The sequence below is a fragment of the Ranitomeya imitator genome, chromosome 2 (assembly GCF_032444005.1).
Source record: "Ranitomeya imitator isolate aRanImi1 chromosome 2, aRanImi1.pri, whole genome shotgun sequence".
Lineage (NCBI taxonomy): Eukaryota > Metazoa > Chordata > Amphibia > Anura > Dendrobatidae > Ranitomeya > Ranitomeya imitator.
In genome coordinates this window covers 532,601,524-532,619,167 of record NC_091283.1, presented here as the reverse complement: position 1 = coordinate 532,619,167, position 17,644 = coordinate 532,601,524, and the positions used below count along the sequence as shown (strand labels likewise).

The 17,644-nt window shown below is 45.3% G+C and overlaps 1 protein-coding gene across 1 annotated transcript in view; it reads right to left on the bottom strand.

Annotated features, from left to right (window-relative positions):
- DHX8 (DEAH-box helicase 8) overlaps positions 1-17,644 on the bottom strand; it is a 90,835-nt gene that overhangs the window by 58,205 nt on the left and 14,986 nt on the right. Inside the window, exons 2-4 of the mRNA XM_069751862.1 lie at positions 7,241-7,400; positions 5,361-5,446; positions 3,234-3,306 (exon numbers count right to left, since the gene is read on the bottom strand). Of these exons, the coding sequence (XP_069607963.1) occupies positions 3,234-3,306; positions 5,361-5,446; positions 7,241-7,343 (262 nt within the window). The 5' untranslated portion in view covers positions 7,344-7,400. The remainder of the gene's footprint in view (positions 1-3,233; positions 3,307-5,360; positions 5,447-7,240; positions 7,401-17,644) is intronic.

The following is a 17,644-nucleotide window of genomic DNA, read 5'->3' as shown; positions in this document are numbered from 1 at the left end:
GTTGTCTCTGTCCAAATATATATGGACCTAACTGTGTACAGGATCTGCCTATTGGGGGGAGGGGGAGAGCTGCCTTATTTACAGGATCTGCCTATTGGGGGGGTGCTGCCTTATATACAGGATCTGTCTATTGGGGGGGTGTTGCCTTATCTACAGGATCTGCCTATTGGGGTGGTGCTGCTTAATTCTACAGGGTCTGCCTATTTTTTTTTTTTTTTGGGGGGGGGAGGGGGTGCTGCCTTATATACAGGATCTGTCTATTGGGGGGGGGGTGCTGCGTTATATACAGGATCTGCCTATTGGGGTGGTGCTGCCTTATATACAGGATCTGCCTATTCGGGGGGTGCTGCCTTATATACAGGATCTGCCTATTCGGGGGGGTGCTGCCTTATATACAGGATCTGCCTATGGGGGTGCTGCTTAATTCTACAGGATCTGCCTATAGGGGTACTGTCTTATACTACAGGGTCTGCCTATGGGGGTGCTGCCATGTACTATATTGAGGACTATCTGGCACATTTTACTATATGGAGGTTATCTATGGGGCATCATACAGTGTGGGGATTACAGTGAGGGGGCCATCATACAATGTTGGAGCCATCAAACACTTTGGAGGCTAATAAGGGGTCAGTATACAGTGTGGGTGGTACTATACAGTTAGGGGGCATTATACTGTGTATAGGGGAGTTGTACAGGGGGGAGACTCAGGACATTATTAAATGTAAAGTGGGCACTTATTGTTATAGGGGAACTCAGGTTACTGTGTCTATCAAAGGGGCACACAAGGCAATATTACTTTCTAGGGGGCAAAATGTGGGCACTGTTTTCTAGGGCACTTGCACCCGGCATTACTTGAGAGGGTACAGAGAACCACACAGCAGGTGCAGTAATAGGGACACATACGGTAGCAACAGCTCAGTACTGGGGTATCAGGTGCAGTAATAGGGACACATATGGCAGCAGCTGCTCAGTATTGGGGTATCAGGTGCAGTAATAGGGACACATATGGCAGCAGCTGCTCAGTATTGGGTATCAGGTGCAGTAATAGGGACACATATGGCAGCAGCGGCTCAGTATTGCGGTATCAGGTGCAGTAATAGGGACACATATGGCAACAGCGGCTCAGTATTGGGGCATCAGGTGCAGCAATAGGGACACATACGGCAGCAGCTGCTCAGTATTGGAGTATCAGCAGGATGAAGAGTTTGTGCAGGTTGGGAATAGATGGTGATGGGGCTGGAATATGAGAAGTGAGAAGTGAAACGTGTCTTTGTTGTAATCTCTGCTGACGAGCCCTGGCTGGAAGAAGTTGTAATGTCGGTCTGGGCCAGATGGAAAAGACGTGAAAAGTGAACGATTCCATCATAAAGGACATCAGCGGTAAGACATTATCTATAACTGTGCTGTGATCTCTTACATGTTCTGCAGGGCTGGTATATACCACTGACCATATGGCGGTAATATCCATGTTGGTCTTTATATAGAGATTATCTTCAATAATAGCGCGGTCATCTGCTGAGGTTCTCCTCCACTATTAGAGCGCGTCACCCAGTTATAATCAAGGTTACCTGGTTAGGGGCCATCTCAGAAGCTTCGCCCCCCCTGAACCAAAACCCTAGCTACGCCTCTGCCTATTCTAAAAGGTCCTGAAAACCACTTTAACCAAAAAGTATAAGTGGAGAGAACACAAACATGTCAGGAATAGAACAAGCAGAAAGCTGCAACATTTAAAGGGAATCTGTCACTTACTTTTTTGCATATAAGTTGCGGCCACCGCCATCAGAGGCTTATCTACAGCATTCTACAATGCTGTAGATAAGACCCCGACCTAACCTGAAAAATAAGAAAAACAGCTTATATTACACTCACCTGGGAGGGTGCCAGGAAAGGACCGAGAAGCCCAGCGCCTGAGCACTGAAGTACTTTGCTCTGCCCTCAACAGGACAGATAAAGTACGCCTGCGCCGGAGCCGCGACAGGAAGCAAGCAAGAGGACATCATCGCATGACCACCATGCAGGTGAGTATAATAGAAAAACAGGTTCTATCTTTCAGGTTAGGGTACCGTCACACTATACGATTTACCAGCGATACGACCTGGCCGTGATCATTGGTAAGTCGTAGTGTGGTCGCTGGAGAGCTGTCACACAGACAGCTCTCCAGCGACCAATGATGCCGAGGTCCCCGGGTAACCATCGGGTTACTAAGCGCAGGACCGCGCTTAGTAACCCGATGTTTACCCTGGTTACCAGCGTAAAAAAAAAAACACTACATACTTACATTCCGGTGTCTGTCCCTTGCCGTCTGCTTCCCGCACTCACTGACTGCCGGCCGTAAAGTGAAAGCACAGCACAGCGGTGACGTCACCGCTGTGCTCTGCTTTCACTTTACGGCCGGCAGTCACAGTGCGGGAAGCAGACGGCAAGGGACCTGACGGACACCGGAATGTAAGTATGTACTGTTTGTTTTTTTTTACATTTACGCTGGTAACCAGGGTAAACATCGGGTTACTAAGCGCGGTCCTGCGCTTAGTAACCCGATGTTTACCCTGGATACAAGCGAACGCATCGCTAGATCGGTGTCACACACACCGATCTAGCGATGACAGCGGGAGATCCAGCGACGAAAGAATGTTCCAAACGATCTGCTACGACGTACGATTCTCAGCAGGATCCCTGATCGCTGCTGCGTGTCAGACACAGCGATATCGTAACGATATCGCTGGAACGTCACGAATCGTACCGTCGTAGCGATCAAAATGGCACTGTGTGACGGTACCCGTACATCAGGGGCTTATCTACAGCATTACAGAAAGCTGTAGATAAGCCTCTGATGGTGGTGGCCGAAGCTTATATACGGAAAAGTAGGTGACAGATTCCCTTTAAGATGAGAGTTGGTGTGAATTGAACTTCCGATCCAATCCCATCAGCCACAACAGTATCTGTGGCCACAGTACCTGAGAGGCCGTACCGTCTCCTACCTTCTGGCATTTGTGGATCTTCTTTAGATTAGATGGCCAGACACAATGCCATCGCTGCATCCTGAGGCAAGTGAGGTATAGTGGCAGGTCAGCTAATCAAATGAAGAGCCATGGATGCAGTCAGATAAGAGGCGGTACTCTCTCTCACATGCACAGGTCACAGAACACCATCATGGCCGATTGAAAGAGACATGTGAAGAAATTGGTCTGCTGATAAATCAGGAATAGGTGTATACAGAGGAAGTCCAGACGTACCTTGACTTGATGATTGTTTCGTTGGCGGTCTCATGGTCTGAATCAATCGCAACAGATTGCTTATAAGAGAATCCTAGAGTGAAATGATCAGAAATATGAATCTTTAATGCAAGTTCCATTTTATTAAAGGGGTTTCTACACCTTGTTCTAGGTGTACATAAGATCTAGTGTTAGGATCCTGCGGACAGAGCAACGGCTGAGGGACTAGAATTACAGCATTTTTCGGACTATAAGACAGACTGGACCATAAGATGCACCTAGGTTTTAGAGGAGGAGATTGGGAAATTTAAAAAAAACTGATGCAAAAAATATGGTCAATTCTGTACTTAATATCCCCTATCCTGGTATATATGCCCCCCTCATCCCCATCCTGGTATGCATAGCTCCCTCATCCCCATCCTGGTATGCAGGGCCCCCATCTCCTCCTAGTATGCATGCCACCAACACTATCCTGGTATGCAGGGGCACATCCTTAACCTGGTATGATAGGCCCCCATGCTGGTATGCAAGGCCCCATCAGAAAACATAAAAAAAAAAAAAAAAAGCCATTACACTTACCTTCCTCCGCTCCCTCGCAGTATCTTGTTCCGATGCCAGCAACTGCCTTATGCTTGTAAGCAGCGCATGACAGGGACGTCATGCGCTGCTTGCAAGCTGAAGGGTAACTGCTGGAATACTCACTGCTCTGCACACCGGGACTGTGTGCATGGAGAGCAGTGAGTATTCATTGCTCTTTAATAGCGAGCAGTGTCAGCCGGAGCAGCACAAATGACTGCCGTCAGTCTGCAGGGAGGCTCCGGCTGACACTGTGCTCTCTACTAAAGAGCAATGAATACTCACTTCTCTTCGTGCACACAGTCCTGGTGTGCAGAGAAGTGAGTAATTCGTCAGCTGCCCCTTCAGCTTGCAAGAAGCGCATGATGCATGATGCCCCTGCCATGTGCTGCTTAAACATAAAGCAGCTGCTGGCATCAGAACAAGATGCTGCGAGGGAGAGCTGGGAAGGTAAGTGTAATGGCTTTTTTTTTTTCGTTTGTTTGTTTTTTTTTAAATGTTTTCTGACGGGACCATGCATACCAGGATGGGGGTGGGGGCAATCACACCAGGATAAGGATGGGGCCATGCATACCAGGGCAGGGATGAGAGCCAATCATACCAGGATGCTATTAAAGAGAACTGAATATTCTTTGCCCCCCACGCCCATGGGCGTGGTTGCAGTGAATATTCATTTCTCTTCAGCAGAGTGCACAGGAGTTAGCCGAAGCAGCCGTGTCCTACTTCTGTGACCCGCTGCCTCGCCGCTGCTGCTCCCTCACCTCCCCACCACAGCAGGTACATCCAGACTAAGATGCACCCCCCATTTTCCTCCGTATTTTTAGAAGAAAAAGTTAATCTTATAGTCCGAAAAATACGGTACATCCTCCGTACATAAGATGTATTGATAAGATTCTAAGAGCAGAGCAACGGCTGAGGGATTAGAATTACCCACAGGTTTTGCATTTAGTGCAATCTCAAAGAAGAAGCACTTATGTCCTTTTCAGACAATTCTACAAAATCATTCCTTGTATAACTCATCAGGAGATTGCTCGGAATGCAATCCTACTAAAGATCAGTCTGTGACAAACTATCATTTATCTTTATTGCAGAGTTGGCAGTTTTATAATGGGCAGATACTTATCAGCGGTGTAGCGGTATTAAACATATGCAGGCCGTGGAGCCCAAATGGCGATAGGCCCCTCTTCTATACCAGTATCATAAATATCACAGTGTAGGTGAAGGGCACTGCTACAGATACTGCATTGGAACCCAGTATATGGCCCTAAATGAACCACTATCATAAAGTCCAATGTGTCACGAAAAAAACAAATCTCAGCATCACTGAGATTTGTTGAAGTGTTCCGTTACACATTTGGATCTCATGTATACAGTTTATAGAGGCTGCATAGGTAAGCCATGGAGAACATTACACAGTAAATGGGAATTGTGTTTCCAGTCCAGTTGTCCATCTGGTTGATATAAATAATACATGCCTGAACCAAGAGCAAAGTAATAAGACAAGAGCCCTCAGTACTTAAAAACTGGCAGATGGATATACTTGGCTCAGGTGAGAGAAATAAGGAAACTTACAGTGAATTCTGCTCCATTCTTCTCAAGAGACGACTTGAAGGAGTCAAAAGTTGTGGTTTTCTCTGCGAGATCGATGACAAATTCCGCTGTGAGACAGAAAAGTCATGAGGTAAGATCAGACAACATAACAGAACAATCTTAGATATGTCAAGAATAAAACCACCCACCCATGGTGTCCTCCATGTCCTAGAGCACGGCTCTGCAGACAAGAAAGGTGGATAAATCAGCAACAGACCACCGTAAAGTCACTTGGAAGTAGTTGCTGAAATCTCCTGACCTGTGGCCTGTACACGGAGCTGCGTTCCCCTATAAAGTGAGTAAAACACTGCTCAGAAGAGGTGAGCAAAAAGATTTGCGAGACCCTGATACCGCGGCCACTTTGGTAGTCTGTGAGCACCGGACCAGAGTCATGTGAACCTACCGTACAGTATTTCCGTTTGGGATCCAAAAGAGTCGGCTCTTTTTGGTGAGGACCCAAATGATCTAACTCACCAAAAACACCATCAGTAGGTTGTAGAACTCTGGTCCAGTACTCACATATTACTTATTCCAGCCACAAAAATAAATATCTACCTACTGGACATGTTATGTTAGATCAAGGGGGTCTTTCTGCTGGCATCAGAACCAACCACCATGCTGCTTGTTTAACTTCTAAAGAGGGGGAATGAAGAAGCAGCATCAAACACTACTCCATTCAAACTCAAGGGCCTGGTGATCAGACAGACGAGAAGGGTTTCCCAATAGAATAGCCCTTTAGTAATTTAAGAAATCAATAATGACTCTCAGCCCACTGACTGTAGCTCCTGTCTGTGCCAATGATCACCGTAGAGGTCATATGCCATGGCGGCTGGACAGGGGAAGCAAACATTTCACTGTACTATTCTATAGAAAAAAAATAATGTAGCACAGCACAGTAAAAAAAAAGGGTGCAGAGCTTCACATACCAAACCTTATGAATAAAGTAAAAAAAAGCTGAAGCAGCACTCCATAATGCAGAAACAAGGTGTAACAGGGTCTACCAAGCTGGGGTACCTCTTTCAGTACTACCCCGTGTTTCAGGAGGTCCACTCTGTTTTGGCTGGAGTCTGAATGAAAGACGCTGGCTGGAATTCCTTGATTAAGTGAGAGCATATAAAAGCTGACAGCTACTCCACGTATTTCCAGTCTAAAAGAACACACTTTATTCACGGCACACAGAATGTATAACACAGATTCACAGGGCAGGCCAATAGAAAAAGCAGGCCAGACATACATTACAATAGCCGCAGGGGGCCGGAGCCTGCTGATATTTACTGTGGGAATTACAAAGGTGGGGGAGGACAGAAGGAGAATATCTTGTCCCCTCTGCCCAGGGGTGCAGCCTGTGGACTGATGCATTTCACATGGAACCTTTTATACATAATATATACTGCATAACATATTCTTGGTGCTGGGGGTTCTGTAACACAAGGTGCTCTTTATTGGCCCATGTGGCGACATTTTGGTCCTAGGTGCAGACCTTTCTCAAGTGCTTGGACCGAAACGTCACCACATGGGCCAATAAAGAGCACCTTGTTCTTGCATTATGGAGTGCTGCTTCAGCTTTTTTTTTACTTTGTACTATTCTATAGTGATCAAGCTATATACCAACATCAAGCATTTCCATAAGGGATGGCGAACCATTAATGATGCAGCTGCCTATGAATGAGGATGAAAATACATATACATTTTGTGGACACTCGGTACATATTACAGTGTTGAGGAATTGATCTGTATGTAGCTCTGTTATAGAAAGAATCCAAAGTAGTCCAATCTCCATGATCAGGTCTTATTGACCCCCAGGAAAGCACATACAAGGCTGCAGAAGACCCGTTCTGATGTAGTAGAACCAATAATCTCACCTAAATCTTTGTCATTGATGCCCAAATGGTTATCCAGCTCTGTGCAAACCTTGGAAACCAAGGACAGGTATTCAAGTTTCCTCAGCTCCTCCAAATCTGCCATGGTGGATACTCACAGAAGAACACCGTAGAGGAAAACGTGTGCCACATACAGCGAGATCTAGAGACAAACAACAGATATTGTTACATTACAAGAGCTATATACACATTTACCATCCCCGGGAGCACATCACATACAGTCTCCTGGCAAACATTATCACCCCGACCCTCCAGCCTCAGGCGCACATTAAAGAACGTCCCCAGGCGCACGGCAGGTACCAGCCTCGTTCCTCTGCTCTCAAAGCGCACTTCACATACCGTCACCTGGCAACTATCACACACCGACCCGCCGCCTCAGGTGCATGTCACGTAACAACCCCACGTAACACGTCAGGTACCATCCCAGACCCTCCATCCCCAAGTGCACATCACACACTTCTCCTAACCCTCCAGCTCCAGGCGCCCATCAAGAGCCGTCCCCGGGCGCATGTAACATAACGTCAACTGACAAACATCACACACCGTCCAGTCTCAGGCACATGTCACACAAATGGGAAAGTGGGAAGAGAAAAGTGCCAGAATTGGCGCATCTAATAGTCTAACTGTACCTTTTCGGGGGGCGCCTGCAGGCTGCAATTTTTAGGCTGGGTGAGGCCAATATACAGGGCCCCTTAACAGCCTGAGAATACCAGCCCCCAGCTGTCTGCTTTAGCTTGGCTGGTTGTCAAAAATAGGGGGGACACCGTGCCTTTTTAAAAATTATTTCTTTCAATAAATAAAAAAAAAAATGCCATGGGGAACCCTCTATTCTTGATAACCAACATTGTTAAAGCTGACAACTGAGGATTGCAGACCGCAACTGTAAGTTTTGCCTGGCTGGTTATCAAAAATACAGGGGAACCCACGCCGTTTTTTTTAAATTATCATTTATTTATAGCGCAAACTGATGAATACTTCCCAGCTGAACCTGCTTTCACTATTATAAGCGACAGCAGGCATAGTCTGATAGAAGTAGTAGTCCTAGCAGCCGATGCCTGTGGCAGGAGGTAAACTTTATACCTTTGGTCACAGCTGCTGACTCACGCTGTCATCCGACCGCTGCAGCACTCTGACCAGTGGTAAGATCATTATGCAGAAGAAAGCGTGTCAAACAAGGGATGTTCGGGACCCCCATTCATCTGAATAGGCTCCAGGTTCGGGTACTGTTCTGGTACCTGAACCAAACTTTTTTTTTTTTTTTTTTAATACTGTTCGGCCAAACCCGAACATCCAGGGATTCTCCCATCACTAGTCGCATACGTTTCCGAGTGCACATCATGCACTGCTCCCAAGCCTCTAGCTCCAGACACCCCATCAAGTACTGTCCCTGGGTCCACGTCACACACCACCGCCCGTCATGTATCGTCCTCAGGTGCATATTATGTACTGTCTCCAAGTGAATGTCACATGACATACCCAGAAACAAGTCTTGTGCCGTCCTCGACCCTCCATCCCCAAGTGCACATCACACACTGCCCCCGATCCTCTGGCCTTGAGTGCATGTCATATGCCATACTAATACCCCCATTACCCATCTTATATCGCAGCTTCTAGTCCTAATCACAGATCACCCTAGGAGCATATCACGTACTGACTTGAGCCCCCTATAGCTCACCTTATATCGCAGCTCCTAATCCACCAGTCCTGATCACATAACTACAGTAACATTATATCTAATACATAAAGGTGTGTGTGTGTGTGTGTGTGTGTGTGTGTGTGTGTGTGTGTGTGTGTGTGTGTGTGTGTGTGTGTGTGTGTGTGTGTGTGTGTCCGGGATTGGCATCAGCACCATCTCAGCTACAGCCACAAAATTTTATACACACGTCTGGACCCCGAGAGCGTCATAGGCTATGTTGTGAGGCAAAATTTTAACCCCGCACTTTCCAATTCACCAAACAATTTTGCCCCTATCTACATAATGAGGAAAAAGTGAAAGTAAAAGTGTTGGAGGCAAATTGACAGCTGCCAGATGTGAACAAGGGGGACTTAAAGAGCGAGAGCGATGGCGCCAAAGAGTATATACCGTACAGTTGCTAAGGTGGGGCCCCGACATGGGATACTCACCACACAAGGGGATATGAACACACACACAAAATGCGCCACACACTACCACATGCTTGAACACATATACCACCCTCAGCACACATTTCACCACAAATACACCAACCTCGCCACATAAAAGTCGAAACACAAAAGTCACCGCTCAAAACTCGCCACATGCAAAACTTGCACACGCGGGAAAATTGCCACATGCAAAAGTTGCCTCACACAAAATGCACCACACATGAAACTCGCCACACATAAAACTCGCCATGCGCAAAACTTGCTGCACACAACTTGCTACACTAACCTGTCACATGCAACTTGACACACAAAAAGTTGCTACACGCATGTCGCCACACAAAACTCATCTCACAAAAGTCAATACATGCATGTCGCCACACGAAAAACTCAACACACAACTTGACACATGAAACTCGCCCTAAAACACACACAAGTCTGGTATTATCCTTCAAAAATAAAAATCTGATTAATAAGCAGACAAACTACAAGAGCAACAAATGCACCATATAGGAAATACGGCAGCTGTCAGTCACATGACCCGTCTATTATGTGTATGTGTGAGCTAATATATACTGCCAGGGGGGAGGGCTTCCTGATGGCTGGGGATTTATCAGGCTGCCAATTTAGCTTACAAATATGGAGGTAAAAATACTGACCAAATAACGTGTGAACGCGGTCTAATACAGGAGGAGATGACATACAGATATATACTATGTACAGGGGAGATGACATACAGGTATATACTATATACAGGAGGAGATGACATACAGCAGGTATATACTATATACAGGAGGAGATGACATACAGGTATATACTATATACAGGAGGAGATGACACACAGGTATATACAATATACAGGAGGAGATGACATACAGCAGGTATATACTATATACAGGGGAGATGACATACAGGTATATACTATATACAGGAGATGACATACAGGTACAGTTAGGTCCATATATATTTGGACAGAGACAACATTTTTCTAACTTTGGTTATAGACATTACCACAATGAATTTTAAACAAAATAATTCATATGCTGCTGAAGTTCAGACTTTTCGCTTTCATTTGAGGGTATCCACATTAAAATTGGATGAAGGCTTTAGGAGTTTCAGCTCCTTAAAGGGACACTGTCACCTGAATTTGGAGGGAACAATCTTCAGCCATGGAGGCGGGGTTTGGGGGTTTTTGATTCACCCTTTCCTTACCCGCTGGCTGCATGCTGGCTGCAATATTGGATTGAAGTTCATTCTCTGTCCTCCATAGTACACGCCTGCGCAAGGCAAGATTGCCTTGTACAGGCATGTACTACGGAGGACAGAGAATGAACTTCAATCCAATATTGCAGCCAGCATGCAGCCAGCGGGTAAGGAAAGGGTGAATCAAAAACCCCCAAACCCCGCCTCCATGGCTGAAGATTGTTCCCTCCAAATTCAGGTGACAGTGTCCCTTTAACATGTGCCACCCTGCTTTTAAAGGGACCAAAAATAATTGGACAATTGACTCCAAGGCTATTTCATGGACAGGTGTGGGCAATCCCTTCATTACGTCATTCTCAATTAAGCAGAAAAAAGGCCTGGAGGTGATTTGAGGTGTGGTGCTTGCATTTGGAAGGTTTTGCTGTGAAGTAAACATGCGGTCAAAGGAGCACTCCATGCAGGTGAAACAAGCCATCCTTAACCCCTTAGTGACCGAGCCAAATTTTTGAAATCTGACCAGTGTCACTTTATGTGGTAATAACTCTGCAACGCTTCAACAAATCCCAGTGATTTTGAGATTGTTTTTTCGTGACACATTATACTTTATGATAATGGTAAATTTTGTTCAACATTTTTTGTGTTTATTTATAAAAAATATCAAAAATTTGAGAAAAATGTTAAAAAATTAGCAATTTTCTAAATTTGAATGATTATCCCTTTAATCCAGATAGTCATACAACAGCAAACCATTAATAAATAACATTTCCCACATGTCTGCTTTACATCAGCACCATTTGTAAAATGTTATTTTATTTTGTTAGCATTTTAGGAGGTTTAAAAATGTAGCAGCAATTTTTCATTTTTTCAAAGAAATTTACAAAATTTATTTTTTTAGGGACTTATCCATGTTTGAAGTGACTTTAGGGGTCCCATATATTGGGAAACCCACAAACGTGATACCATTTTAAAAACAGCATCCCTAGACATATTGAAAACTGCTGTCAGGTAGTTTATTAACCCTTCAGGTGCTTTACAGGAATTAATGCAAAGTGGTATGACAGAAATGAAAATGTGTATTTTTACCACCGAAGTGTTGCTAACTTCTAAACAGATTACTACAGCTGTCAGACTCTAAGGCCGCTATTTGGTCATGAATGGCCATGGCAAACATCAGGACCATAAAATCATGATCTGAGGGCACCAATTGTGACAAAGAAGAAGCCCCCACACTCTGTTAACCATTTATAATGATGTAGTCACTATTGACAGCAGCATCTAAGGGGTTAAACAGATTTAGATGGTGCAAATACTGATCGTGGCTGGTACAGCAAGTTGTCAGCTATAGTGTACAACCGACAGATGCTGGATTGTCATCTGTATGGGGAGGCTATTCTCTTATATCTCAGGTCAGTTAAAAGACGTATTGGCGGTCATTAAGGGGTTAAGCTGCGAAAACAGAAAAAACCCATCCGAGAAATTGGTACAATATTAGGAGTGGCAAAATCTACAGTTTGGTACATCCTGAGAAAGAAAGAAAGCACTGGTAAACTCATCAATGCAAAAAGACCTGGGCACCCAAGGAAGACAACAGTGGTGGATGATCGCAGAATAATCTCCATAGTGAAGAGAAATCCCTTCACAACAGCGAACCAAGTGAACAACACTCTCCAGGAGGTCGGCGTATCAATATCCAAATCTACCATAAAGAGAAGACTGCATGAAAGTAAATACAGAGGGATCACTGCACGGTGCAAGCCACTCATAAGCATCAAGAATAAAAAGGCTAGACTGGACTTTGCTAAAAAACATCTAAAAAAGCCAGCACAGTTCTGGAAGAACATTCTTTGGACAGATGAAACCAAGATCAACCTCTACCAGAATGATGGAAAGAGAAAAGTATGGCGAAGGCGTGGTACAGCTCATGATCCAAAGCATACCACATCATCTGTAAAACACGGCGGAGGCAGTGTGATGGCTTGGGCGTGCATGGCTGCCAGTGGCACTGGGTCACTAGTGTTTATTGCTGATGTGACACAGGACAGAAGCAGCCGAATGAATTCTGAGGTATTCAGAGACATACTGTGTGCTCAGATCCAGCCAAATGCAGCCAAACTGATTGGTCGTCATTTCATACTACAGATGGACAATGACCCAAAACATAAAGCCAAAGCAACCCAGGAGTTTATTAACCCCTTCATGACCCAGCCTATTTTGACCTTAAAGACCTTGCCGTTTTTTGCAATTCTGACCAGTATCCCTTTATGAGGTAATAACTCAGGAACGCTTCAATGGATCCTAGCGGTTCTGAGATTGTTTTTTCGTGACATATTGGGCTTCATGTTAGTGGTAAATTTAGGTCAATAAATTCTGTGTTTATTTGTGATAAAAACGGAAATTTGGCGAAAATTTTGAAAATTTCGCAATTTTCACAGTTTGAATTTTTATTCTGTTAAACCAGAGAGGTATGTGACACAAAATAGTTAATAAATAACATTTCCCACATGTCTACTTTACATCAGCACAATTTTGGAAACAAAATTTTTTTTTGCTAGGAAGTTATAAGGGTTAAAATTTGACCAGCGATTTCTCATTTTTACAACGAAATTTACAAAACCATTTTTTTAGGGACCACCTCACATTTGAAGTCAGTTTGAGGGGTCTATATGGCTGAAAATACCCAAAAGTGACACCATTCTAAAAACTGCACTCCTCAAGGTGCACAAAACCACATTCCAGAAGTTTATTAACCCTTCAGGTGCTTCACAGCAGCAGAAGCAACATGGAAGGAAAAAATGAACATTTAACTTTTTAGTCACAAAAATGATTTTTCAGCAACAATTTCCCAATGGTAAAAGGAGAAACTGAACCACGAAAGTTGTTGTCCAATTTGTCCTGAGTACGCTGATACCTCATATGTGGGGGTAAACCACTGTTTGGGCGCACGGCAGGGCTTGGAAGGGAAGGAGCGCCATTTGACTTTTTGAATGAAAAATTGGCTGCACTCTTTAGCGGACACCTTGTCAAGTTTGGAGAGACCCTGTGTGCTTAAACATTGGAGCTCCTTCACAAGTGACCCCATTTTGGAAACTGGACCCCCCAAGGAACTTATCTAGATGCCTAGTGAGCACTTTAAACCCTCAGGTGCTTCACAAATTGATCCGTAAAAATGAAAAAGTACTTTTTTTTCACAAAAAATTTCTTTTCGCCTCAATTTTTTCATTTTCACATGGGCAATAGGATAAAATGGATCCTAAAATTTGTTGAGCAATTTCTCCCGAGTACGCCGATACCTCATATGTGGGGGTAAACCACTGTTTGGGCACACGGCAGGGCTCGGAAGGGAAGGCGCGCCTTTTGACTTTTTGAATGGAAAATTAGCTCCATTTGTTAGCGGACACCATGTCGCATTTGGAGAGCCCCTGTGTGCCTATGCAATGGAGCTCCCCCACAAGTGACCCCATTTTGGAAACTAGACCCCCCAAGGAACTTATCTAGATGCATACTGAGCACTTTAAACCCCCAGGTGCTTCACAGAAGTTTATAATGCAGGGCCATGAAAATAAAAAATAATTTTTCTTTTCTCAAAAATTATTTTTTAGCCTGGAATTTCCTATTTTGCCAATGGTAATAGGAGAAATTGGACCCCAAATGTTGTTGTCCAGTTTGTCCTGAGTACGCTGATACCCCATATGTGGGGGTAAACCACTGTTTGGGCGCACAGCAGGGCTCAGAAGGGAAGGCACGCCATTTGGCTTTTTAAATGGAAAATTAGCTCCAATCATTAGCGGACACCATGTCGCGTTTGGAGAGCCCCTGTGTGCCTAAACATTAGAGATCCCCCACAAATGACCCCATTTTGGAAACTAGACCCCCAAAGGAACTAATCTAGATGTGTGGTGAGCACTTTGAACCCTCAAGTGCTTCACAGAAGTTTATAACGCAGAGCCATGAAAATAAAAAAAAAAAATTATTTTCTCAAAAATGATTTTTTAGCCCAGAATTTTTTATTTTCCCAAGGGTTACAGGAGAAATTGGACCCCAAAAGTTGTTGTCCAGTTTCTCCTGAGTACGCTGATACCCCATGTGTGGGGGTAAACCACTGTTTGGGCACACGTCGGGGCTCAGAAGGGAAGTAGTGACTTTTGAAATGCAGACTTTGATGGAATGGTCTGCGGACGTCATGTTGCGTTTGCAGAGCCCCTGGTGTGCCTAAACAGTAGAAACCCCCCACAAGTGACCCCATTTTGGAAACTAGACCCCCCAAGGAACTTATCTAGATATGTGGTGAGCACTTTGAACCCCCAAGTGCTTCACAGACGTTTACAACGCAGAGCCGTGAAAATAAAAAATCATTTTTCTTTCCTCAAAAATGATGTTTTAGCAAGCAATTTTTTATTTTCTCGAGGGTAACAGGAGAAATTGGACCCCAGTAATTGTTGCGCAGTTTGTCCTGAGTATGCTGGTACCCCATATGTGGGGGTAAACCACTGTTTGGGTGCACGTCGGGGCTCGGAAGTGAGGGAGCACCATTTGACTTTTTGAATACAAGATTGGCTGGAATCAATGGTGGCGCCATGTTGCGTTTGGAGACCCCCTGATGTGCCTAAACAGTGGAAACCCCTCAATTCTAACTCCAACACACCCCTAACCCTAATCCCAACTGTAGCCATAACCCTTATCACAACCCTAACCCCAACACACCCCTAACCACAACCCTAACCCCAACACACACCTAACCCTTATCCCAACTGTAGCCGTAACCCTAATCACAACCCTAACCCCAACACACCCGTAACCCCAACACACTCCTAACCCTAACCACAACCCTAATTCCAACCCAACCCTAGCCCTAAGGCTATGTGCCAACGTTGCGGATTCGTATGAGATTTTTCAGCACCATTTTTGAAAAATCCGCGGGTAAAAGGCACTGCGTTTTACCTGCGGATTTACCGCGGATTTCCAGTGTTTTTTGTCCGGATTTCACCTGCGGATTCCTATTGAGGAACAGGTGTAAAACGCTGCGGAATCCGCACAAAGAATTGACATGCTGCGGAAAATACAACGCAGCGTTCCCGCGCGGTATTTTCCACACCATGGGCACAGCGGATTTGGCTTTCCATATGTTTACATGGTACTGTAAACCTGATGGAACACTGCTGCGAATCCACAGCGGCCAATCCGTACCGTGTGCACATAGCCTAATTCTAAAGGTATGTGCACACGCTGCGGAAAATGCTGTGGATCCGCAGCAGTTTCCCATGAGTTTACAGTTCAATGCAAACCTATAGGAAACAAAAATCGCTGTACACATGCTGCAGAAAAACTGCACGGAAACGCAGCGGTTTACATTCCGCAGCATGTCACTTCTTTCTGCGGATTCCGCAGCGGTTTTACAACTGCTCAAATAGAAAATCGCTGTTGTAAAACCGCATTGAAATGCGCAGAAAAAACATGGTAAATCCGCCATAAATCCGCAGCGGTTTAGCACTGCGGATTTATCAAATCCGCAGCGGAAAAATCCGCAGAGGACCAGAATACGTGTGCACATACCGAAACCCTAACCCTAACCCTACCCCTAACCCTAGTTCTTACCCCAACCTTAGTGGGAAAAAAAAAATTATTTTTTTTTATTGTCCCTACCTATGGGGGTGACAAAGGGGGGCGGGGGGGGTCATTTACTTTTTTTTTTTTATTTTGATCACTGAGATATAACCTATCTCAGTGATCAAAATTCACTCTGGAACGAATCTGCCGGCCGGCAGATTCGGCGGGCGCACTACACATGCGCCCGCCATTTTGGAAGATGGCGGCGCCCAGGAAAGAAGACGGACGGTCCCCGGGAGGCCAGGTAAGTATAAGGGGGGGGGAGATCAGGGCACGGGGGGGGAGGGCGTCAGAGCACGGGGGGATGGATCGGAACACGGGGGGGTGGATTGGAGCACGGAGTGGGGGATCACTGTGCGGGCGGGTGGATCGGAGCACGGGGGGGAAATCGCTGTGCGGGGGGGGGGGGGGATCGGAGTGCGGGGGGGGTTTGATTGGAGCACGGGGGGGTTTGATTGGAGCACGGGGGGAGCGGGCAGGAGGACGGGGGAGCGGAGCCCAGGACCGAGGGGAGCAGACCACAGATCGGGGGGCTGGGGGGGCAATCGGAGAGGTGGGGTGGGTGCACATTAGTGTGTCCAGCCATGGCCGATGATATTGCAGCATCGGCCATGGCTGGATTGTAATATTTCACCATTTTTTTAGGTGAAATATTACAAATCGCTCTGATTGGCAGTTTCACTTTCAACAGCCAATCAGAGCGATCGTAGCCACGAGGGGGTGAAGCCACCCCCCCCTGGGCTAAACTACCACTCCCCCTGTCCCTGCAGATCGGGTGAAATGGGAGTTAACCCTTTCACCCGATCTGCAGGGACGCGATCTTTCCATGACGCATATGCTGCGTCATGGGTCGGAATGGTACCGACTTTCATGACGCAGCGTATGCGTCAAAGGTCGGGAAAGGGTTAAAGCAAAGAAGTGGAATATTCTTGAATGGTCAAGTCAGTCACCTGGTCTCAACCAAATTGAGGAGGCATTTCACTTGTTAAAGACTAAACTTCAGACAGAAAGGCCCACAAACAAACAGCAACTGAAAACCACCGCAGTGAAGGCCTGGCAGAGCATCAAAAAGGAGGAAGCACGGTGTCTGGTGATGTCCATGAGTTCAAGACTTCAGGCAGTCATTGTCAACAAAGGGTTTTCAGCCAAGTACTAGAAATGAACATTTTATTTACAATTATTGAATCTGTCCAATTACTTTTGGTCCCTTTAAAAACAGGGTGGCACATGTTAAGGAGCTGAAACTCCTAAACCCTTCATCCAATTTTAATGTGGATACCCTCAAATGAAAGCTGAAAGTCTGAACTTCAACTGCATCTGAATTGTTTTGTTTAAAATTCATTGTGGTAATGTCTATAACCAAAATTAGAAAAATGTTCTCTGTCCAAATATATATGGACCTAACTGTATATACAGGAGATGACATACAGGCATATACTATATACAGGGGAGATGACA